This window comes from Canis lupus, chromosome 12 (assembly GCF_011100685.1).
Source record: "Canis lupus familiaris isolate Mischka breed German Shepherd chromosome 12, alternate assembly UU_Cfam_GSD_1.0, whole genome shotgun sequence".
NCBI classification, from domain to species: Eukaryota; Metazoa; Chordata; class Mammalia; order Carnivora; family Canidae; genus Canis; species Canis lupus.
In genome coordinates, this window is record NC_049233.1 from 4353710 (window position 1) to 4379039 (window position 25330).

The following is a 25330-nucleotide window of genomic DNA, read 5'->3' on the forward strand; positions in this document are numbered from 1 at the left end:
AGAGATGTGGTTAGGCCATTTTTAACAGAAGCAGGAAATTTGTCTGGTAGTGATCAAGACTTTGCTTTCAGTAAGGCAGCTTTGTGGTAGTTGCTTTAGTTCTCAAAAAAAAAAAAAACAGAAAATTTTTCTTTTCTTTTCTTTTTTTTTTTTCTCCTGCTGGATAGTTTAGAGTTTTACAGTTCTTCAGGCCCTAACGGTATACTACTATTTTTTTTTTTAACAAAATCGAGGACAGATTATTCGAGTTGTTGGGAGACAACTTGGATATAAAAGAGACAGCAGTGTCTGCCTCAGAGTAAACAAGTTTTTCTGAATTGGAGTCTTAATAAGAATAAGCTGACTTTCTTGGCCCTGCTGTCATGCTAATCTTGAGATGTAAAACCCTGAGAATCCTCTTAAAACTTCTCTGGGTTGCTGCTCTGCCCTGGAACCACTGTAAAGAAAGCTCCTGTGTATTTTGTTGATGTAGCTGCCTTTCATGGTGAGAACATGAAGTGACAGCTCTAAGTTGGCTCAGGGAGCACCTGGTGTTCAATTGGAAATGGGCATTCCAAATGGGGGTCTTAAGTGGTTGGTTTGGCACTGGGAACCCCAAAGATCTGCTTTCTGCCCAGAGTTTCCCCTTCCCTTCAGACTTTTAGGTTGACATGTAACCCACCCCTTGGGCCCAGTTGTATCCTAGGAGGCCATTGCTAACCAGCTGTGTCCTGTGGCCAGTGAAGGCTGCCTGCACTTCAGCTGCTGTTCTCTTTGAGCTGTGTTTGAGCTCAGTGCTGCTTCCTCTATTTATCTGTGTGCATTTATCTTTGCATGTGGCTCCTGCTACCACCTTTTCTGTCCTTATTTCATTTAAAATTTCTTCTTTCTATCATTCTGACCTTGGGGGCTTCACTCCCAGTGGCTCTGGATCTTTCTGGTACACTTGGTGTAGCTGGAAAAAGTGATGCAGTCAAATGCCAGATTGAAAGCAGATGGAATTGCATGTGTGTTTGGGTAACTCCTGGACTTACTTTTAATGTAATTAATAGAATTAAAGCAGTTGTGGAAACATTGCATTTTTACCTTTTGATCACTGAAAGGTGCACAATATTGACTTGATGGACACATCACCCTCTAAGCTTTGTTTCCCTAAAGTGGCAGAAGACTCCTGGTTAAACTTAGGAATCTCAAAATCTTGTGGGAGAATTATTTTCATTAGTGCATCTAAAAAAGGGGAGAAGTCATGGAAATTACTTTATTCCTGCTCTAATTATACATTGGCAGTAGTAGTAAAAGAAGGAGCACAATTGGAATGACTAACATTTTGCTCCTGATGGTTGAAGCACAAACTTCTCCTATTTCATCCCAGGTTCTACCTGTTTTGAAACAAAATTGGCATTAAAGGACCATGGGGTTGTGAATTTGAATTGATGGTCCTGTTACAACTTTGAATATTTTGCACCTCTCACAAAACATTCCCGTGTGTGTGATTGTGATTGAATCTTTCCTACATAAGAAACACTTCCCTGTGTTGTCATTTGTGCATGCATTGTTTGGTGCAGGCTCTGGGAGTAGGCACAGGGTGACAGCAGGCCCCCCTCTCCCCCAAGTTCCTCTGTGACAGAGCTCCAGTACCTCCCTCCCCCTGGAAATGGCTGTGGCTGATATCTGAATGAGCGTGATGAGCATGATGCTCCACTCTGTTACTTTGATTGTTGGCTGGTTGATTTGCATGCAAGAAGCTATGCAAATGACACACTCTTTCAAGAAAGCTTTCATATAAGGCAGTGGATGGTCAACAAATCTAGAATCAGTACTGCAGGGCTAACTGAATATAAACTGTAAAACCAGTTGAAGTTTAAAATGAGTCAATGGCAGTGATACTATTGGCATTCATGTGTTCCAGGGCTTCGGCCCAAGGCCTGCCACCTTCCCTCAGTTCACCTCCTTGCAAGGAGATACTTCCTTCATGGCACACAGGAGGAGACTATAAATCTGATAGTCTCTGATGACAGCTCCCCTCTGGCAGTACTGGGGCACAGTGTGGCTGATGGGAGTGGCCAGGCTTATTTGCTGGGGAGTATATCTGGAATCTGACCGACTTCTAGTAGCCTCCAAATATCGCTGCTATTTTTCTCATTTAAATTTCAGTGGTTTTCCACGTGTGCATCCCAAGTCATATGCCAGTCTGCCAGTTACCTTTCTGACAGGATCTGCTTGTTAAACTCTTTAGAACAACGACAACGAGACGGCCCTGCATTGTGCGGCACAGTACGGCCACACAGAGGTGGTGAAGGTCCTTTTAGAGGAGCTGACGGACCCCACCATGCGCAACAACAAGTTTGAGACCCCTCTGGACCTGGCCGCGCTGTACGGGAGACTAGAGGTGGTGAAGATGCTCCTCAATGCACACCCCAACCTCTTGAGCTGCAACACTAAAAAGCACACCCCTCTGCACCTGGCAGCAAGGAATGGCCACAAAGCTGTGGTCCAGGTCCTCCTTGACGCCGGCATGGATAGCAACTACCAGGTAGTGGGGCACATCTACCTCCTGGGCTCAGGGGGCCTGGTCTCTCTAGGGAAGGCACAAGTACCATGCTGCTGGGCTGTGTTCTCATTTAGCACGTTTCTCACCACGTGTCAAATGCTTCCATTTGTTGACTCATTTTAATGTGAAAACTTCAGGGAAACTCCTCAAGTGAGTCCATTACTGTTTTATTGTTATTTTTTATGTTTTTCTTTTCAGGGGTAACATATAGTCATTATGCCCTGAAAAGATGTGCTTGCGGACTCCCTCTCAAAATTAGAACAGTTTCATTATCTTCCTATACAGGTGTTCCCACCGCACGCATTGGCCACCTGCAAAGTCCCCTCAACTTGATCTTGCCAGCAGGAGACTTGGCATTTCCCTGCTGTCTTTAGGATTTGCATTGACCAAACCACATGGGACGTCAAGGTGGTTTTTTGTTTTTCCCCTGGTACTTTTCTTCTCATTACTCCTTTCAGCCAGGAAGGGGGAGCTTTGAGGAGCTCTCACCAATAGGTGGCTCCAAGAGCTGCTACACAGTTATTCCTGTGTGGCCTGATGGTGGCATTTCAAACACACTTCATGTCTGGGCCACAATTGTGGTTCCGGAATACAGACAAGAAAAGTAGGAAAGATAATGACAGAGGACTTTGTGTGGTTTATTTTATTTTCCTGCCCCTTCTTGTCTATATCCCGTTTGTCGTGTGGAGCCACACCAAACCTGGGTCACTGTTCTGATGACATGCTGCTCTGCGCTCTCGTTTGCTTTCCAGACGGAGAAGGGCAGTGCTTTGCATGAGGCTGCTCTGTTTGGCAAGACTGATGTGGTGCAAATCCTGCTGGCTGCAGGTGAGAGGTCGGCAGCGCTCTCGTCTACACAGCATGCCCGGGGTGGGCTTGTTTCTCCCTAGCCTCCCTGGAGGGGGATTTTTGCTGGCTGCCCTCCAACCCAATGTATGTATGTCTCCATTGGTTGATTGCAAGTGTACAAATTGTTCTACAAGAGCTGGATTAAATGTCTTTGGATGAAAAATGTTGGTTGTGCTACTGGGAGCGTTAGGAGTCCTGGAATTGGACCCCCTTTAAGGCTGTCTTGCAACTGCTCACTCCCCCTGTTCAACCTGGTGTGCCTTTCTAGGAATCGATGTCAACATCAAAGATAACCGTGGCCTGACTGCCCTAGACACTGTCCGGGAACTGCCTTCTCAAAAGAGCCAGCAGATAGCAGCACTTATTGAAGGTACCCGTTCATCTGCCTGTCGGGTTGGCCTGGGGACACACTAGCCAAACCAAGGAATTTGTATTTGCTGAAGCTTTTTTTGTCTTTCCACGTAGATCACATGACTGGAAAAAGAAGTGCAAAAGAGGTTGATAAAACCCTCAGGTCCCAGGGACCTCTCATCTCCAATATGGACTCCATATCCCAGAAGTCTCAGGGTAAGGCGGCCTTTCTCTGCCAACCAATGGGCTCTCACCTTGAAGAGTTGAACTGGCTTTGGTAGAATGCAAAAAGCTTCATTTAAATAATAACTTCAGGGGGTTGGGAGTACTTAATAAGTTCATAATCAAATGTATTGGTTTCCAGCTAGTATATGAACTTTTTTTTATTGGATATACCTTAGGCCTTTGAGCTTGGACCTCTTCTTTCCTACTTTATCTTATTCTCTAATTTATAGTTGGCTCTGTGAGGTCTGTTTTGGGATGTGTCATAGACAGGGTGATCTCAAGATGAATTCAAATCTCAAGGAAACCTTTTTCTATACACACGCTATCATGCTTTAAGCACAGTTGGCCCTCAATAAATAATAAACGAGTGTCATCTGGTTGGTAGACAGTATATGGCAGATTTTGATACTATATCATTTGGCTAACAAATGCAGTCTGGGCACTAGGTTGGGCAGTCCAGCCTCTCCATCATTAGCCCCTGAAATCCACCATTTCAGATTTATCGAGCAGCCTTTTGGGTCCCAGGTATGATGAACAAGAAAGACAAAATACTGACTGACACCTTCCTTCAGGTATTTACAAAGCACGGTAAAGACAGCCAGAGGAACAGAACAAAACCAGACACTGGAAGGGGAAAGGGATTTTTCAGAGGAGTGCAGGATGAGGTTAGAGGGTGCTCGGCCTGTCTTCACTGTGGAGTCCTCGTCTACCCCCTCCTCCACCACCCCCATACATTTTCTTGACCTCATAATCTACTAGTAATGGGATTAGTAGTTCACTAAGATGTTAGCTTTCAAGGATTTTACAGTTACGGTTTTGACTATTTGCCAGAGACCCGGAGATGGCTGATCCACAACAGTCCGTAACTTTTCAGAGTCGCAGACTCAGATCCCAGGTAGTCTGAGGTTCCTAGGTCTCTGGTGAGTGAGTTTAACCTTGCACAGCCTCCAAGATGTCAGAAAGGCATCACAGAATTTAAAGGATTACTTAAGTTTGCAGTTATACTTTGCTACGTTCTATGGTTTAAGGTTATGCTGTGATGGCATTGAGGTCCTTGGGAATTCATAAAGGTCTTGGGGAGGTATCCCTCATAGACGTCAAGGATTTGCTATAGTGAATTAGAGAAAAATCTCTTTAAGTCTCAGGGTATAAAGAGCAACTGAAACTCTCTGTATTGATTCCTGTCCCTGGAGCAAAGCAGTCATTTTCTTTTCCTGCTCTCAGCTACTGTTCATCAAATTCAGGCTGATGAGGGGCTTTGGGTGGTTGCAGTGGTTGGAAATCCGAAACTGCTCTCCAGCCATTGACTCTCACTCTCTGACCTTTTCAGGTGATGTGGAGAAAGCAGTGACTGAACTGATCATTGATTTTGACACAAATGCTGAAGAGGAGGGTCCCTACGAGGCGCTATATAATGCCGTCTCCTGCCATTCGTTGGACAGCATGGCCAGTGGGCGATCGTCTGACCGAGACTCTGTGAACAAGGAGACTGAGGCAGCAGGAGTGAAGGCTGCTGGAGTGAGGCCTGTATGTGGCCTGGGGCCCTCACCAAGCTGGGGACTGTGTTGTCAGCCTGTGCTTCACTGGGGCATGGCAGAGGGACTGTGCTCCGAGGGTGGCTCGCTTTCCAGAGGCCTGCACCCTGCTTCCGTGTCCCTCTGGGCACTGTCACATCTCACTCTTGCTTAGTGTGGCTAAATCGTATAGAGTGCCTTGAGGTCGAATTTTGGTTTTTCTGATTTCAGCATAATATGTGTGCATTGTCCTGTTAGTTTTGGGCCTTAGAGCAGATCGAAGCATTTTATTCCCCTTTGGCATCTGCTACTTCTGTCTTTGGGGTCTCTGCTGTGTATTGTTAGTTTTCTCTCTGGAGAGCAGTTCCACGGTGAAAGAGCTCAGTGAAGTAAGTTCTTGACTACCTGGAGTGCATTTGCACCTTCCATTTGCCCTCGGAGCATTATCCATTTGGATCTGGACAGATTCTGCCTTCAGCAGGGCGGTAGCAAGGCTTAATCAGACATCATATGTGTTAGCATGCAGCATTCCCATTTTTTCCCAATTACAATCTCTCCAGCCATTTCTTTCCCAAGGTCTACCTTCCCATCTCACTGCTTCTTTCTCTAGTACTTGCTTCTGCTTCCAGTCTTGTCCATCCTTCTCAAGATGTTTTACTCTCTTTTTCTCCCTCAGGGTTTTACTCTGAGCCTAAGCCTGAATCCATAGTCCCATCAACCTTCCTTTCTGCATTGCCGGGCACAAGAATTTCAGGCTTAGAGCACCACATTTTTGCCGAACTTGCCGTTGCTCTAACAGAATCCCAGTGATCCCAACTTGCAGCATATTTTCAGGTGTATATTAATTCTTCCTGTTGGAGAGGCTGGCCTTTCTGTTTGGTCTGAATCTTCCCCATGACTATTTGGATGACCCTTTGGCTACCAGGTGATCCTTTTCAGATGTGCCTGGGGATGGCTTGATGTTTCTTCATGTTCTTTTTTGGTTAGGCTCTGTGCCTTGTCCTAGAATAGTCCCATCATTTCTGTATGGATTTTGGCAAAGCCCACCAGTCTTGCAGTAGACCGCCATAGTGGGTATTATCAAGGGCTGATAAAACCCCCCGTGAGCGGTGGAAGCACACATACATGCCAAGCACCACCAGCACGGTGCTTCCGTGGTCAGAGCTGGTTTGTTTCACTTTCACCTGTGGAGAAGAGCATCGCTTTATGGTCCTTACAGGTGATGTCCATTAGAGGGAGCTGGAGGCTTTACAAGAAGAACGCAGGGTTCCTGAAGTAAGCTCTGAATGACCCAGTTCCTGTGGGTTTAGCCGCTCGCTGATTTATAGTCTCTTTGTTCCGTCCCACTCCAGGAATCTATCCTCTGGTGGTCTTGCTAAGTAAAAACTGACGCATTTGGGGGTGGTGGTGGGGGGGCGTTTGCGTGCTTTGCTATTTTTACTATGTTGTGGCTGTGCTACCTTCCTGGCCTTTGGTAATTAACTGTGGCCAAGGGACTGACTGTTCTGTGTCTTACAAATGCAATGGACGGTGAGCATAAATCAGCCTGGTGCTTACAGGACCTGGGTCAGGGTTTTCACATTAGAAAAGCAGAGGCTTTTGCTTCTCTCTCTCTTTCCAGAGTCCCTGGTGATCACTTCTTGCACAAGAAGAGCTCGTATTGTTTTTTCTAGGCTCCTTTAGTCTTGAGAAGGCTTCTGGGATGGACCCTTTTTGCTGTTGTTGTGTTTCATTTCATTTTTCCTCAGCTATCTTTACCCCAGGGTTGGATAACTGGTGTAGATTACAGGCCTGCTGCTTTTCCCATCCCCTTCCTTGTGGAGGTGACACCTGGAAGGAACCAAGCTTGTTTCTGCACTCCTGCAGTTAGACAGCTAGGAAAAGTGGATCCGAGTGGACAATCTGATCTAATAGTTTTGTTTGGCTTGAAAAGACGAATCTGTTTTGAAGTTGTTGCCGTGGGGCATCCATCTGGTTCCAGTAACTATTGGAAGGGCTGATTTATCAAGAATACTGAGTGCCGAGGCATATTTTAACAGAGAGAGATCATGGATGCCAAATGCTAACCAAATGCTAACTGACCCTGGTGGCTCCTGGGACATGGGAGACATCCTGCAGACTTCTCTGAGGCTCTTGCATAATTCAGCAGGTGCCTCCACCCTGGCTTTTATAAATATTCCTGTTCTAGCAACACAGTACACTAACCTACAAGCCAGGGAATGAGGCTACAAGCCAACTTCTGGTTCAGGTTTGTGGTAGGAATGTTGATTATGAAGCATGGTTTGGACTTTGGACTGTTGATAGTGCTGACGATATTGCAGGTACAACGGCAAACCTCTCCAGCTTTCTGCCACCAGATGTTGTGTGTATTCCTAAAGTCATCTACCTCGCTTGACCTCATGAATCTCTGCTTAAGGGTGCTTCTTGCTCTAGGGCATGGATTGGCAACATATGGCCCACAGACAGCTGCCCATTTTTGTGAATAAAGTTTTATTGGAATGCAGCCACACTCATCTACATATCTTCTCTGTCTACATTGTACTACAGTGGCAGGGTTGACCACAAAGCCTAAAATATTTCCTCTCTTGGAGAGGCCCTTTGAGAAAGAGCTTACCAGTCCTTGCTATAGGGCAGATAACTGACAAATACTCCATTTTTAAATAAGCTGAGATGAAAGGTTTTCATATATGAATGATACATAATAGTAATCATTGAAGGAGGTGACCAAGGATTAGAGACCTGTTCTGAGCTTTGATGAATAAATGGGGGTAGCATTTGAGTTTGAACAGAAATTGATATTTTTATCTTTGATTACTTTCCTCATTACTTCCTTAATAACTTGGGTTTGTTAGAACTTAGACAAATTGGTTCTTTTGATTTACTTCCTCTTTTTAACATTGTCAGAAAGTTGAGCCATTGGCCTTCCTAGGCTAGAGTTTTATTATGGATATGATGAAGGACATTTTCTGATGATGCAGCTCCATGGTTTCAGTGCTAATATTTCTCACCATGGTGTAGAATATGAAAGAAGTGTTTACAATCTCCGCCACAAACATCAAAAAGCGAGGCGCGTGCTGATTGAATTTTACGTGTGTATGTGTGTGGAGGAGGTGGTATATGTGCAGATACTAAGCCATCTGTTTAGATACAGATCCTTGAGTTTAGTCTCTCAGGGGAGTTCTTTACAGTATTCTTTTTCATTTCCAAGGGCTAAGATAAGAACAGAAAGTTAGATATTTGAAAAAAGAGGTAGTGAAATACTTTTTCTCTTCTACAGAGGGAACGTCCACCACCTCCTGCAAAGCCACCACCCGATGAAGAGGAGGAAGAGCGCATAGATAAGAAGTATTTTCCCTTGACAGCTTCTGAGGTAGAGGGTTGAGGGTTTATTGCCATCACTGAAATATGATTTTTTGGAAAATACGTTGATGTGTGCTTAAAGACGACTGTGCTTTTTCATTTTCTTATCGCCTCTTTGGATCAGTAAATTTGTATTGTGTATGTCAGTAATCTGGAACAAGACCTTTCCAACTCACTCAGAAGTATTAAGCAAAGAATTTTAATGGAGCTGTCTAGCAGACGGGCATTATTGATCTACATTGCATATTAATTATAACCATGCCTAATTTCTTCTGGCTCCAGTAGCTAAAGAGTTTGATTTTTTGCTTTTTTTTTTTCCTGTGTCATCTTTTGACACAAAATGTAGACTATGCCCCTAATCACTGTTGTAGAGACTATGTCACATTAGCAAGCTTTGGTGCTTCTGCCCCAAGTGTCATATTTCTGTTTTCATATTTTTCTTCTTCATTTCACGTGAAGAATCTACCAAGACAAATATGGAAAATGTCACAAAGACTCAATTAGAAGAGAAGTGGGAGTTGTGGGGGTGGGAGAAATCAAAGAAGTTTATTTGAGAAGTCTAGTCCATCTTTTTTAAAAAATAAATATTATCATAGAGTCAATAGTTCAATATTACCTCTTGGTTATATGAAGAAAATATCTTCTATGATCTTTCATTTTCAGAATGCTCCTTTAATACTTCCCACTGTGCAGAAAATGTTCAGTATTTATTTAAAATATTACATAATTTGGTTACTTTACAGCTCATTCAGTGGCCTATTGTTCTTTAATTTAAAAATCAGCTGTGGGGAATGTCTGGGTGGCTCAGCGGTTTAGCGCTGCCTTTGGCCCAGAGCATAATCCTGGAGTCCCGGGATTGAGTTCCATGTCGGGCTCCTTGCATGGAACCTGCTTTTCCCTCTGCCTGTGTCTCTGCCTCTCTGTCTCTCATGAATAAATAAAATAAAATCTTTAAAAGGAGAAACCTGGAGCAGATTCATTGGAGCTATGTCTCTATAAATGCCTTATGCCACTTCTTTTTTATTTTTTTTCAATTTTTTATATTGGAGTTCAATTTGCCAACATTTAGCATAACACCCAGTGCTCATCCCAAGTGCCCCGCTCAGTGCCCATCACCCAGTCACTCCAACCCCCCGCCCACCTCCCTTTCCACTACCCCTTGTTCATTTCCCAGTTAGGTGTCTCTCATGTTTTGTCACCCTCACTGATATTTTCACTCATTTTCTCTCCTTTTCCTTTATTACCTTTCACTAATTTTTATATTCCCCAAATGAATGAGACCATATAATGTTTGTCCTTTTCTGATCGACTTATTTCACTCAGCATAATACCCTCCAGGTCCACCCACGTCGGAGCAAATGGTGGGTATTTGTCATTTCTAATGGCTGAGTAATATTCCATTGTATACATAGACCACATCTTCTTTATCCATTCATCTTTTGATGGACACCGAGGCGCCTTCCACAGTTTGGCTATTGTGGACATTGCTGCTATAAACGTCGGTGTGCAGGTGTCCCGGCGTTTCACTGGATCTGTATCTTTGGGGTAAATCCCCAGCAGTGCAATTGCTGGGTCATAGGGCAGATCTATTTTTAACTCTTTGAGGAACCTCCACACAGTTTTCCAGAGTGGCTGCACCAGTTCACATTTCCACCAACAGTGCAAGAGGGTTCCCCTTTCTCCACATCCTCTCCAACATTTGTTGTTTCCTGTCTTGTTAATTTTCCCCATTCTCATTGGTGTGAGGTGGTATCTCATTGTGGTTTTGATTTATATTTCCCTGATGGCCAATGATGCGGAGCATTTTCTCATGTGCTTGTTGGCCATGTCTATGTCTTCCTCTGTGAAATTGCTGTTCATGTCTTTTGTCCATTTCATGATTGGATTGTTTGTTTCTTTGCTGTTGGGTTTAATAAGTTCTTTATAGATCTTGGATACTAGCCCTTTATCTGATATGTCATTTGCAAATACCTTCTCCCATTCTGTAGGTTGTCTTTTAGTTTTGTTGACTGTTTCTTTTGCTGTGCAGAAGCTTTTTATCTTGATGAAGTCCCAATAATTCATTTTTGCTTTTGTTTCTCTTGCCTTCATGGATGTATCTTGCAAGAGGTTGCTGTGGCCAAGTTCAAAAAGGGTGTTGCCTGTGTTCTCCTCTAGGATTTTGATGGAATCTTGTCTCACATTTAGATCTTTCATCCATTTTGAGTTTATCTTTGTGTCTGGATGTATGAAAATGGTCTCGTTTCATTCTTCTGCGTGTGGATGTCCAATTTTCCCAGCACCATTTATTGAAGAGACTGTCTTTTTTCCAGTGGATAGTCTTTCTTGCTTTGTCGAATATTAGTTGACCGTAAAGTTGAGGGTCCACTTCTGGATTCTCTGTTCTGTTCCATTGATCTATGTGTCTGTTTTTGTGCCAGTACCACACTGTCTTGATGACCACAGCTTTGTAGTACAACCTTAAATCTGGCATTGTGATGCCCCCAGCTATGGTTTTCTTTTTTAATATTCCCCTGGCTATTCAAGGTCTTTTCTGATTCCACACAAATCTTAAGATGATGTTCCAACTCTCTAAAGAAAGTCCATGGTATTTTGATAGGGATTGCATTAAATGTGTAAATTGCCCTGGGTAGCATGGACATTTTCACAATATTAATTCTTCCAATCCATGAGTGTGGAATAGTTTTTCACCTCTTTGTGTCTTTCTCAATTTCTTTCAGAAGCGTTCTGTAGTTTTTAGGGTATAGATCCTTTACCTCTTTGGTTAGGTTTATTCCTAGGTATCTTATGCTTTTGGGTGCAATTGTAAATAGGATTGACTCCTTAATTTCTCTTTCTTCAGTCTCATTGTTAGTGTATAGAAATGCCACTGATTTCTGGGCATTGATTTTGTATCCTGCCACACTGCCGAATTGCTGTATGAGTTCTAGCAATCTTGGGGTGGAGTCTTTTGGGTTTTCTATGTACAGTATCATCTCATCTGTGAAGGGAGAGTTTGTCTTCTTCTTTGCCAATTTGAACGTCTTTTATTTCTTTTTGTTGCCTGATTGCAGAGCTTATGCCACCTCTTTAACAATGACTTGGATTAGAATTCCTAATGTCCAAGGATAAGGGCAAGGCTCTTAAAGAAATATTAGATAATGAGGACTTTCTGTTCTCCCAAGGCTTTTCAGAGCATAAAATTTGTCAAAAAAGTGTCAAGAGAGGGGTACCTGGGTGGCTCAGTCAGTTGAGCATCTGTCTTCAGCTCAGGTCATGATCTCGGGTCCTGGGATCTGGCCTCATGTGAGGCTTCCTGCTCAGTGGGGAGTCTGCTTCTCTCTACCCGTCCTCTCAAATTAAAAAAATAAAATCTTAAAAAAAATAAAAACAGTGTCAAGAGATGGATGGAGAAATCTCCATATTACTCTTCTGGATAAGGGACTCTGAGATACTTATAGGACTTATTTCTGAATAGCCTGGGAGTCTGAATCAGTTGGACCACTGCAGTCAGAAGTTAGAAGACCATGAGAACCCCGGCTTTGCTTACTTAGTGATTATAAGTGCATAAATAAAGAGATGATGTGGTCTACATCATTATCCTTTTAATGATCAAGATAGATTATTTTTGCTATAGTTTGAATGAATAGGTCTTCTCCAAAAGTGAAGGGTTTTTTTTTTGTTTTGATTTGTTTTTTTTTGTTGTTGTTGTTGTTGTTTTGACTCTAGTCTTCTTTGTCTCGATTTCTTATACTCTAATAGCTTTACTACCGTAACACTCATATCCTAGGAAGCACTGGCTCATCACAGTTTAGACTTTTATATTTGGCACGCAATCAGCTTCAGTGTTTGTGTCCTATTCCCAAGACTTGCCATTGTCAGATGACCTGTAGAAGTCTTTTAAGGGGGGACAACTGGACAGCTCAGTGGTTGAGCGTCTGCCTTTGGCTCAGGTCATGATCCTGGGGTTCTGGATTGAGTCCTGCATCAAGCTCCCCACAGGGACCCTGCTTCTCCCTCTGCCTATGTTTCTGCCTCTTTTTCTGTGTCTCTAATAAATAAATAAATAAAATCTTAAGAAAGAGAAGCCATTAAAGGAAGCTGAGTATGGCTGGCCCTAGGAGAGCTTATTAGATTAATGACCAGGTCACGAAACTGGCTTAAAGAAATTAAACACACATGTGTGTGCACACATGCTATTGAGATGTTTTTGCCCTGCCAAATGGGCTGCCAGCTGCATCATACTGACCATGGTCTTTTCAGTGTTCAGATGTGTTAAACATTCATGGGAAGGTGCAGCTACTATGGTATCTCTTCCCAGAAAACTGCCCACACCCCGACCAGTCACTCAGTTGGTTACAGTTAGGTGGTGACTGGTAGTAGCTTCTCTCTGGTGCAAAAATATTGCTTTACTTATAGCAGAAAATATGGCTTTTTGGCTTTGATTTATTGCCAGCCCTAGAAGAAAGGGGCAGAAAAGATTAGGGAATAATCTAGTAAAGAGCAGAATCCTTTCTATTGAAAATCCGTTATTGCTATATTCAGTGTGACACAGGGCTTCTTGAGTGGGAGTTAGGAAGGCTCAAAGCAAAGCAGTCTATTGCTTTATTATGAGATTTTAATCCCCATAACTGGTGGGAGCCAGGACTAAAGCAGAAAAGATCACCCTAGAAGTTGTCTGGGTGTGAGCAGGGGACTCTCACTAGAGAGTCTGAAGAAGGGAAAGAGTTACAAATTGGATGGAAAGTCCTATTTCCCAGGAAAAAATGAGGCCATCTTGGTCCAGAATCAGGGGAAGTGAATTTTATGGCCCTGGTTCTTTCTGCTAGTTGCTCTCTATGTAACCTTGGGCAAGTCCCTAGACCCACCTGGGAACCTGGTTTGGGCATCTGCAAAATGACAGAGCCAGGTGCTCTTGAGCTGTGATTTTAATGGTTTGGGTCTCTCCCAGCATTTGTTGCTTCTATGCTTCAGTTGTTGTGCAAGGAGCCAGGCACAGAATGAATGAAGGTCGAGTGGACCTGATTTTCCAGATGGAAGTCATCAGCTGTCCTGCTTAAGAAAAAAGGATATTATAGGCTGGGTATCCAGACTGTCAACTACCTCTCAGACAAGCATGCCTGGGGCTATATGAGGGCCCTTGCTGTGTGCAGAACACTTACTGGAATCAGATTTCCAGGGCTCTGGCTAAGTGATAGCTATGGGTGTGTAAACCTGCAGAACACAAATTCCTGTCTGTAAAGCCTGTGGTATTAAGTTGACACTGTATGAACTGCTTAATGGTCCCTCTTTGTTCCTTTAATTGTGTTCCTATGAAGAGGTGAAAGGAGTAACTAATACAGGCAAATGGCTCGTTGTAATGAAATAGCTTTTAGCTTCCAGGTGGCTTTCAGTAAGTGGAGGTCCCTGCTGTGCTTAGCAGAATTTCAGAAAGGAACTATCATTCTGCCTTTGGAGTGGCAGTCTTGTTACCAAACAGGAGCCACAGCCTCTCATTTAGTCTGAGGCCACTAGAATCCTTGTTGTCTCATTAGGCTGTAATACTGTGAGCTACATCTCCCAGAAGCAAAACCCTGATGAGTCACAAACCCGATTCATTTCCAGTGAGCTGTGAGGCATATCTGAAGGAAGAGGTTTCTGCATGTACCAGAGAATCACATTTGTTAGGCTACCATTATTTGTTAGGTGGACTTGCGAGTTCCTCTGAACCCCTTTGTTCATAATCTATCCCTTCTCCTAGCCAAACTGCACAAGAAGAGGTTTTGTGGAATCAATTTAAACTTGTATTGCCATAAGTGTAGTAGGAAGCCAGCTTTTGAGAGAAACTTCCCTGTAACCCCCAGGGACCTATGAAGAAAGGCTCACAAAAATAGAGAAGGATACACAGGGTACTTTGTTTCTGGTAAATGTCAGTCATTCAGGGTCAGTCAGAAGTCATTTGATTCCTTCTTGAGAAGGTGGAAAGGATTCCAGCCTTGGAGTAGTATGTGTGCATATTAGGAAAGAATCATGGAGAGAGAAGGCCTTTGTGATGCACCCTAGCTAAAAACTGCTTGGAAGCTACTATCCACTGAAAAGAGACCGTGTAGACCACTGTGATGATGGGAGAGGAAGCAAGGGAAGGGTGGATCTTAGATTTTCTTAATGGCTTTTTGAAGGATAAAATGAGGTAAGAAAAGGAGAGTGTTTTAATCAAAGGCCATTGAGATTTGAGGTACAGGTGCATATCCAGAGAAGCAGATGTGGTTCCCTGTGACCCTGGAGCTGTTTACCTTCTCTCCCCATCTCCCTTCTTCTCTGGTGAAAAAGGAGCCAATAATCTCGAATTTGTTCTGCACAACCTGTCCTGGTATTAGCTACCCCATAAGAAGTTCTATGGTGTTTTCTCTCTTAGGTCTTGGCCATGAGGCCCTGGATTCAGGGAAGTGCAGCCAGGGAGGAGGACGAGCATCCTTATGAGCTGTTGTTAACAGCAGAAACAAAGAAGCTGGGATCCATGGATGGGGACGGAAAACCAAAAGGTACACCCCCTCCCCCACCCTGCTCCCAACAGAAGCAACCTCAACAGGATTTTTTAAATGTGTGATCCTGGGTGGGAAGGAGAGGGTGACAGTCCTTGAGATGGGGAAGTTGGGTGTCACAGCGTTGGAGGTGGCAGGTATATTATGACCTTTCATTTTAATACCCCGTGTCAGAGTTGGCTTGCCCCCCTTTAGCACGCAAAGGAAGGAGGTGGTGTTAGGTCAGACAGACCAGGTGGTCCCTGTGGAAGGAGAGATGGACCACAGTGTTACAAAGATTGATTTGGGGTCTCAAGTCAGAAACCCTCAAGTGAATGCTGTGGAAAAACCAGCCCAACAAGTCGGTCCCTTTGGGTTTAGGCTGACAGCACAGGCTCTGCTTTGAGTCCTGACCTCAGAGTGAGATGCTCCTGGGGAGGGGCCTGTGATTGGCTGCCATCCGGTAACTAGAATGCTCTGTCGCCTTGGCCTACTTTTATTGCCTCTGCAAAAATCTGTTTCCTCTGTGAGGGAGTGAGTGCTGCAGGACCGAGAGCCAGGCCACCGACCTAAACGCAGTCACAACAGAGGTGAGCATGCTGCCCTACCGGAGGATGGGCGACAGCCTCTGTTCTCAGAAAGAACAAGGGGCAGTGCCATTCCCACTGCACTTTGAAGGAACTACTGTGGCCTCTTCCAGCTCTTTATAGCTTCCAGGTACTAGGTCCTCCATGGGGTATTATTTGGCGCCTCCCCTCAATCCTGACAGTCACTGTTTGGTAAGAATGGGGGGTGCAATGGTTTCTTTGGAACCACCTTTTACTGGGCCTGTCGGAGGGTAGGGGGTGACAAAGAGAACATGTGCATAGTATGTGTATGACATTGTAGATATTCTTTTTAACGATCGGGTTTAAAAGGTTTCTCTTCCAGCACACAGAAACTTTGTGGTCATTTTTATAGTAGTTGTTTTGGTTTGGTTTTTTTAGGTTTCCATTTGGAGCTTTCTCTAAAAAGTTATAATTTAAATACAGTAACATTTACCCTTTTTGTGTACAGTTCCGTGAGTTGTGACAAGTACAGTTATATAACTACCACCCCAGTCAAAATATAGAATGGTTTTATCATACCAAAAATTCTCTTGTGTCCTTCTATAATTGGTCCTACACCCTTCCCTTACCTCTGGCAACCACTGTTTTTATGTCAATCCCAATAATTTTGCCTTTTCCAGAATGTCCTATAAATGGGAATAGTGCAGTATGTACTCTTTGAGTCAGGTACCTTGCACTTAGCATAATTCACTGAAAATTCATCCATGTTGTTGTGTATATCAGTAATTTGTTATTTTTCATTGCCAAGTAGTACTCTGCTGTGTGGATGTAGCACAGTTTATCCATCCTCTAGTTGAGGGGCATTTGGGTCATTTATAGTTCTTAGCAATTACAAATAAAACTATAAACATTTGCAGGGTTTTATGTGAACATTGTTTCACACCTCTTGGAAAAACACTAAAGTTGGGATTGCTGGGTCCTAGGTAACCATAGGTCCTAGGTAACTATATGTCACACTTTATAAGAGACTGCCAGGTCATGATCCTGAGGTCCTGGGATCGAGTCCCGCATCGGGCTCCTTGCAGGGAGCCTACTTCTCCCTCTGCCTCTCTCTCTGCCTCTCTCTGTGTCTCTCATGAATAAATAAAAATCTTGGAAAGGAAAGGAAAGGAAAGGAAAGGAAAGGAAAGGAAAGGAAAGGAAAGGAAAGGAAAGGAAAGGAAAAGAAGGAAGGAAGGAAGGAAGGAAGGAAGGAAGGAAGGAAGGAAGGAAGGAAGGAAGGAAGCAAAGGAAGTGAGGGAAGGAAAGGGAAGAAGAAGAAAGGAAGAGAGAAAGGAAAGAAAGAAAGAAAGAAAGAAAGAAAGAAAGAAAGAAAGAAAGAAAGAAAGAAAGAAAGAAAGGAAAAGAAATAAGAGAGGGAGAGAGGGAGGGAGGGAGGGAGGGAGGAAGGAAGGAAGGAAGGAAGGAAGGAAGGAAGGAAGGAAGGAAAAAGAAAAAGAAAGTAACTGCCACACCATTTTCCAGAGTGGTTATACCATTTTGCTTTTCCATCAGAGTTACAGTTGCTAGTGTCCTCCCTAGCACTTGATATTGTCAGTTTTTTAAAAATTGTAGTCATTCTAGTGAGTGTGTAGTACTATTTCATTGTGGATTTAATTTGTATTCCCCTAATGACTTATGATGTGAACATCTATTAATGTGATCATTTGACATCCATATAGCTAGTGAAGTGTCTGTTGAACTCTTTTACTCATTTTTAAAAATTGAGTTGTTTGTGTTCTGATTATTGAGTTGCAAGAGTTCTTTATATATTTTGGACATTATCAGATATGTAACTTTCTCCTAGTCTGTGATTTGTCTCTATTCCCTTAACAGTGTCTTTTGAAGAGCAGAGGTTCTTAATTTTGATGACATTCCATGTACCTTTTCTATTGTTTTATTCTTTCTTTTGGATAAGATCATAAATATTTTTTCCTATATTTCCTTCTAGAAATTTTGTAGGTTCAAGTATATATTTAGGTGTGTGACCCATTTTGAGGTAATTTTTTAATGTGATATGTGGTATAGGTAGAGATTCATTTTTTGCATATGGATAGCCAATTGTTTGAATGATCTGTCAAAGACCATCCTTTTCTTGCCTTGGTCACTTTGCTATTCTTTTTCAGAATTGTTTTAGATATTCTATTTCCTTTATCTTTCCATACAAAAATTTAGAATGAGCTGGTTGATTTCTATAAAAAGTCCTGCTGGATTTTTATTGGGATTGTGTTGGATCTGTATAGCAATTTGGAGAGCTATCTTAACTGTAGTGAGTCTTCTAATCATATTGGTAGGCTTTTAATTGAAACATTTAGAGAGGACAGCCCCAGTGGTGCAGCGGTTTAGCACCGCCTGCAGCCTGGGGTGTGATCCTGGGAACCCTGGATCGAGTCCTACATCGGGCTGCCTGTATGGAGCCTGCTTCTCCCTCTGGCTGTGCCTCTGCCCCCCCCGCCCCGCCCCTCTCTCTGTCTCTATGAATAAATAAATAAAATCTTTAAAAAAAAAAAAAAAGAAACATTTAGAGAGAGTGTAGTAGAGCACCAATGCATTCTCTAGTTGTTTAAGAATAAATCATACTGAAATTAACCCTTAAATAACAAGTACCTAGTTAATGTAATGCTCTATTTGAAAGCTGTTCTTAGGGAAGAATTTTTAGCATCAAGGAGGAAGTAGATTATGATTCTTTCTCTCTTTCAAAGGCTTATTCTGGACCCACTATAAGATAGCTGGCTCAGCATTTGGAAGGATGAAAAAGAGAAAGTCAGACAAACTTCATACATAAGGCTGGTCTCCTTGGCTGCCAACTCCAGGAACTTTCTTTTTTTTTTTTTTTAAGATTTTATTTATTCATGAGAGACAGAGAGAGAGAAGACAGAGAGAGAGAGAGAGAGAGAGAGAGAGGCAGAGACACAGGCAGAGGGAGAAGCAGGCCCCATGCAGGGAGCCCAACATGGGACTCGATACCAGGTCTCCAGGATCACACCCTGGGCTGAAGGCGGCTCTAAACCACTGAGCCACCTGGGATGCCCCTCCAGGAACTTTCAATCCTCAAGTCAAGAGATCTCCAGGTTAAGGAGGGAACTGCCACAGAGGACTTAAGGCCTCACATCTCCTCCTCCTTTGCTTTGGTTCCTTCCAGCGTGGCAATACTGGGCTAACTGTTAAAAGTAGTGGTGCAGGAAGCAGATTTAATTGGACCACAGCATGTGGGGTGTGCCTGCCCCCAGGCAAGCTGTTGGATCACTCAAAGAGCTTTTAGACAAAGGAGTTGAGACATTAAATATGAAAATAGGCTCTGCCAGTTTCTCAGTAGCCTGGAAGAAATGCCTGCTAGAGTTGATAACTGAGCCAGTCAGCAGATGATATTATAGATTAGTACACAGTCAATCTTATCTGCTCTTCCACTAATGTCATTATCTTAAGCAGCTTTTATGAATTAATTCATCAATTCTCAAAAGGCCGTGTTAATAAGATTACTAGAGCTTTCAGCCCTCCTTACTATAATTCAAGAACTTAAGGTTAGGAGTAGGATGGGAGATTGTTTAAAGTAAGTTTAAAAAGTATATTTGTATTAGCTCACAGGAAAAAGAAAATTCAAACAATATAGAAGTGAATACAAGTAAAATGGTCAAGTCTTGTCACCACTTGGCTACTCACAGTTGGTAGAGGTGACCATAGTTTGAAAGTGTAGTGTCTGCTTCAGGCCTTTTGCTATCTTTATTTTTCAAAAAGTGACTATGTGAGATCATTTTGTTTTTAACCTAAAATAGGACCATATTTAATGAACTGTTTTGCATTCTTGTTTTGTTTTTTTAATTTACCTTGTCTATAGATCATGGGTACAATTTTTAGTTCTTAAAGATCTACCTTATTCTTTTCAAATGGTCGTTAACTATCCCGTGACTAATTTTTCCATTCTCTAGTAGATGGATGTTTACATTTCCTCCAGTATTTCTCTGTTTTAAATGAAACTGCTATGGGCTTTCTATACACATATTCTTACATGCTTCCAAATGTATTTCCTTTTTTAAAAAAGTTTTTTAGGGATCCCTGGGTGGCACAGCGGTTTGGCACCTGCCTTTGGCCCAGGGCGCGATCCTGGAGACCCGGGATCGAATCCCACATCGGGCTCCCGGTACATGGAGCCTGCTTCTCCCTCTGCCTGTGTCTCTGCCTCTCTCTCTCTCTGTGACTATCATAAATAAATAAAAAATTAAAAAAAAAATTTTTTTTAAAGATTTTATTTTCTTTGTTAGAGCAAGTGAGCATGAGTAGGGGGAGGAGCAGAAGGAGAAGCAGACTCCCCGCTGAGCAAGGAGCCAATCCCAAGACCCCGGAATCATGACCTGAGCCAAAGACAGGCACTTACTTAATCATCTGAGCCACCCAGGCACCTCAAGAGTATTTCTTAAAAGACATTGATAGGAAGTAGAATTAGCTAGTCAGAGTTTAGGTACATGTCTAGGTCTAACTGGTGAAGCTGAATTGCCCTCTCTAGATGGTAAAGGAGAATACACTCTCCCATTCCTTCACCAACATGGCATATTAGCACTCTTTAATGGTTTTTTTACCATGATAAGCCAAAGAAATGTCTTTTGTAATTGGTCTCTGCCTGATCCCCAGTGAAATTGAGCATCTTGGTCATTAGTGTTAGGTAGTCTGTGAGTTATCTATCTTTTTTTCCTATTTTTATACTTAGAAAAGTAATTAATGGTGGTGGAAACAGTTCATGTTCTGATAATATTTGGCCAAAGTGATACTCAGAAGAAAGTTTATATCCTTAAATTTATTTGTTATAAATCAAGAAAGACCAGAGTTACTTGGGTGGCTCAGTTGGTTAAGCATCTGACTCTCGATTTCAGCTCAACTCTTGATTTCAGGGTCGTGAGTTTAAGCCCTGTAATGGACTCTGTGCCCAACAACCAACCAATAAACAAACAAACAAACTAAAACTTAACCAAAAGAAAGTAGCAGAGAGGAATTAATAAAGATAAAAGCATACTTTATGGTGTGCATGTTACACCTCATTTAGTTAAAGAAAAAATAAAGAAGAAAATAAAAGCAGAAATAATAAAGTAAAAAAAAAAAACAAACCAGTAGATTTGACCATTATAATGAAAACTTGTTTGCTTAAAAATTTTTTTTGATTATTTAATCAAGAAAAGAGGGGAAAAAACACAACATGGAGGAATAACATAATGAACACATACAAACAATTTAGAGATTTTAAAAATTAATAGTAAGACTTTATAGAAATAAATTTTTGTGCTTAGTTTGAGTTGCTGCCATCCTCCAGGATGAATTGTCTAGGAGACTTACTCGTCCATCACAATGACCAATTGCAGTAGAGTTTCTGGTGGCATTTAGTGCTCAGTGACTAAGCATCTTGCACTATCTATGCTAATTCCACAATTGCTGGATTGCTGTTTATGTCAGTAGATATAACAAAAATTGACAGAAGGAGAAAGCAGCCCATGAAGTAGAAAACTCATTCCTCCAGAAAGGTACTAGGCCCAGATGGTTTTATGATAGTTTTTTCCAATGAGGTATTCCTCTGTTATTTAAATGATTTCCAACATAGAAGTCTTCTGAAATATATTATTCAGGGCTAGCATAATTAGCAATGAAAGCAGTGTTTCTCCAGTTTCATGTGGCATAGTCATTAATTTCCCTTTGGCATTTAACTCTTTGCCCACTGGACATTCTGGACATACTGTTCAGAGAAACAGTAGACAACTTTCCAGGTTTGATAGCAAATGGGAAAGTAGCCAAGAGCTCTAAAAATCGTTGTTCTCTGTGATGCTCTTTTGCAGCATCCACTAATAGTGCTTAGGTCCCGGTGAAGTGGTTACTTAGCTGAGGACAGTGATACATGTGGACTCTTTGGCACACAGCTACATTCTGAGGTTTTTAAGAAGCAAGTAAGTCAATATTCCTGAGAGCCATGCATTTAGACCTAAGTGAAGTTTGTGCATGAGCATGATGAAGACGTCTATCGTTTTGGAGGGGAGGAAAATGTTCTCTTCGCTTCTTCCTCTACTCCCACATCCAGAGTGCTGCCAATCCCGAGCCTATAGGGAAATCTATAGTGTAAGCCTTGGCTTTTCCTTTTGCCAGCTTGGGATTCTTAGGTGTACATCCATGTGCAGCCCCATTTTTACATTTGGTTTAGTAAGACTTCAGGAAGAAGGCCAGATAAGTGTTCAATCTACCATCCTCACCTGGAAGCCCAGGCCAGATTCTCATGATCTATTCCAAGGAATAAGTTTGGATGCTTTTCCCAAAAGCAAAAAAAACATTAAATGACACAGTTTAATAATTAAGCCTTATCTTCAGCAGCTTCCTCTTCTCTCACCTTTGTGCATTAGAGGAACTCCTGCCAAAAGCCCTACAGTATAACTGTCTTGCTCTTATCAATTTATATTTCTGAGTTGAAATAGTTGCTTTTCTTTCCATTGTGGAACATGGAAAGTCCAAACCTTGTGAACTGTACATTCATATTTTCTCCCATGAAATGTATTGACAACCATTTATATACATATGTATACATGAGACATATGTAAAATACATAAAAGGGCAGAATATGTTAAAATTCTATAAAGTGGTACAAAGTAATTTTGGAGTTCAAAATAGGAATAAATTATGTTAGTGCAGGAGATCAGGGATGGCTTTGTGAAGGAAATAGCATTTGAGCTTAACCCCAAAATAGAGAATTCTTCTTGCTAGGCAGAAGTAAGGAGGAAGAAGAGGCCATTCCAGCCAGAGGGAGTGGCATAAACAACGGTAAGGTGTTGGGAGATGATAGAGCTCATGTTTAGAAAATGGTAAGTAATCCAGTTCAGCTGGAACAAAGAACTGGTTGTAGAGTATTGGATCTCAAATGTCAGTCATTATTCCAAAGACAGTGCAGTGTTGTTGAAGCTTTTTGAGTGAGATGGCAAGATAGAAGCCATGCTTTTATCATTGTGGAATCTTAGATTGCAGTTGGGGGAGACTAGAGGCAGGAATACTTTGAAGTCAAGAGACTTCAAGGAATCTCTTGAAGGAAATTAGGGTCCAACAATCAAATATGGGAGAATCAGGAAGAGAGGGTATTAAGGATGATTCTGAGGTTTTGAGCCTGGGAAAATAATGTGCAGCTAACAAATGGGGGATTGAGGAGGGATATGCTTGAAGGAAGATGTCAAGTTCAGTTTTGAGTTTGAGGGTTTCAGGTCCTAGGAGAACATCCAGCTAAAGACACTCCATAAACACTTAGAAATGTGAGTCTAGTTTTCAGGAGAGATAGAAAGGTTAGAAATGCAGATTCACTGATCATCCAAATTGAGGTGATGGTTAATGTAAAAGATAATCAGTTGCTGAGAGAAAAACTAGAAAGAGTGAAGAAGTCAAGAATACAACCTATATTTAGAATCACAAGGGTAAAGAAACACAGGAAGATAACCAGGATAATGCAGTGCCTTCGAGCTGAGGCTGAAAAAGATGGAACCCCAAAATAACTGTTGTTTAAACAAGATAGAAGTCCATAAACAAGGAATCCAGGGCTAGCATGGCAATTCATGGTGGTCAAGGAACCAGTCTTTTTCTGCCATCTCATGGTTCAAGGTGACTATTCAGGTTCATACTGTCAGCACAGGAAGGAAGGAAGGGGAGAAAGGAGGGTGCTTTAAAGTTCTCAAAAATTGCACACACCACTTTCACTTATAACTCATAGGCCAGAATTTGGTTATGTGACTATACCCACCTACAAAGAAGCTGGGAAATGTAGTCTTCAATATAAGTGGCTGTGAGCCAATCTAAAAAAATCCCATGACCCAGAAAGAAGGAGAGAGAGAGTACCAGGGATAACTGGTAAACTGTGTCAAATGATACAGAAAGAACTAGGCGAATGAAGACTAGCAAAAGGGTTCAGCAGTTAGAAGGCCATTGGTAAATTCAGGATGGGGAGATACTTCTCGGAGGTACGTGGGAAAAGATCAATCTGTCCCCAGGTTTTAACGTGTTATTGACAGTAGTTAAGGAGGTTTCTCTGGTCAGAGTCTTCTCAGGAAATTGGTGTGATTCTATCCAAGAGTGGAGGTGCTGTGGGAAAGATGACAATCTGAACAAAGTGGGGGAGATGAGGAATTCATCCTACAGTGACAGCACAGTTTTCCAGAGATAGATACAAGAGTGGGTAGGCCTGCTAGTCCACTTGGATCCTTGCTCTATGGCCTGAGGAAGCCGTTTAACCTGTGTGAGCCTGACTTTCTACATGTAAGGTAGGGATACAGATTCTTACCTCATGGTTGCTGTGAATATTAAGAAAAGGCTTAGCCGGGTGTCCAGCATAGAATAACTAGTACCTAACACCATGTAGCTGTTGAACGCTGGCTGAGCTAAAGAAATTGGTAGAGGACTCAGTCAGTTGTTTCTTGAGTATTCAGTGGGGCTCAACATTCCAGCAACTGGAGAAGAGAAGGCAAATGGTCACGATACCCAGTGTTGGAACTGGCAGAAGATCAAGGGGACAGAGATGTCAAGTGTGCTGTTAAATTAGGCACGGTTAAGTATCATGGCTGGTTGGAAACCGATCCAAGCAGAGCTGGTATACTGGGGCGGGGGTGGGGGAGGTTCAGGGGCCAGAGGTCCCCCAGCAGGAGTGAACAGACTGCCCAAGAGGAGCTGAAGGAAATGGGGGAGCTGTAAGGTAATCAGGACCGAGTCAAGGCAGGACAGTCCTGAGTCCCCAAACTGGGCTGTACCTATGGGTGTTGCAGTGGGTAGAGATGGGTCCTGACCTGAACATTCCCCACTGTGCTGCTACACGTCACCCTGCACTAAACTTGCAAGACTATTGGACAGTCCCCATCAGTGGAGTCTTATTCTGTCTAGTTCACAGGGCCCACAGAGAAGAAACCAGCCTCCTTTGCAGAGTTGGGAGAAAGGAAACCAGCCTCTGTGTGCAGTGTTAGTGTGAAGAGCAGTTCGGAAATGGTTGTAAATGAAGAATGATGATAATGATTGTAGCTACCACTTAATGAGTGCTTCTCAGGGACACCCATGTGCTGAGCCCGTCTACACTGATTAGGTCATTGTGTATCTCATGACAAATCTTCCGGGTGGGGGCTATTTTTATCACTGTGCAATAGATGAGGAAGAAGTTCAACGTTAGAGCTGGGTCTTCAGCCCTAGTCTGGCTGAATCCAAAGCCTGTTTAGCCATGAGGTTAAACCATTTTCATCCAGGGCCCTGCTGCTATACACATTCTTAAAGTCCTAGAACTGGAAGATTAGTTCATCTAATAAAAATCAAATCTTACTAACTCTCACAGCCCTAGAGAAATGCATCCCAGCCTTTCTTTCTCTCTTTCCCTTTTTTTTCTCTCTCTCTCCCTCTCTTTTTCCTTCCTTCCTTCCTTCCTTCCTTCCTTCCTTCCTTCCTTCCTTCCTT

At 42.5% G+C, this 25330-nt stretch overlaps 1 protein-coding gene across 12 annotated transcripts in view; it reads left to right on the forward strand.

Annotated features, from left to right (window-relative positions):
- ANKS1A (ankyrin repeat and sterile alpha motif domain containing 1A) overlaps window positions 1-25330 on the forward strand; it is a 179076-nt gene that overhangs the window by 81088 nt on the left and 72658 nt on the right. For all 12 annotated transcript variants that reach the window (XM_038553806.1, XM_038553802.1, XM_038553803.1 and 9 more), the window contains 7 exons: window positions 2216-2512; window positions 3283-3358; window positions 3648-3749; window positions 3845-3946; window positions 5286-5482; window positions 8747-8839; window positions 15203-15329. In XM_038553806.1, coding sequence (XP_038409734.1) covers window positions 2216-2512; window positions 3283-3358; window positions 3648-3749; window positions 3845-3946; window positions 5286-5482; window positions 8747-8839; window positions 15203-15329 — 994 coding nt within the window. The remainder of the gene's footprint in view (window positions 1-2215; window positions 2513-3282; window positions 3359-3647; window positions 3750-3844; window positions 3947-5285; window positions 5483-8746; window positions 8840-15202; window positions 15330-25330) is intronic.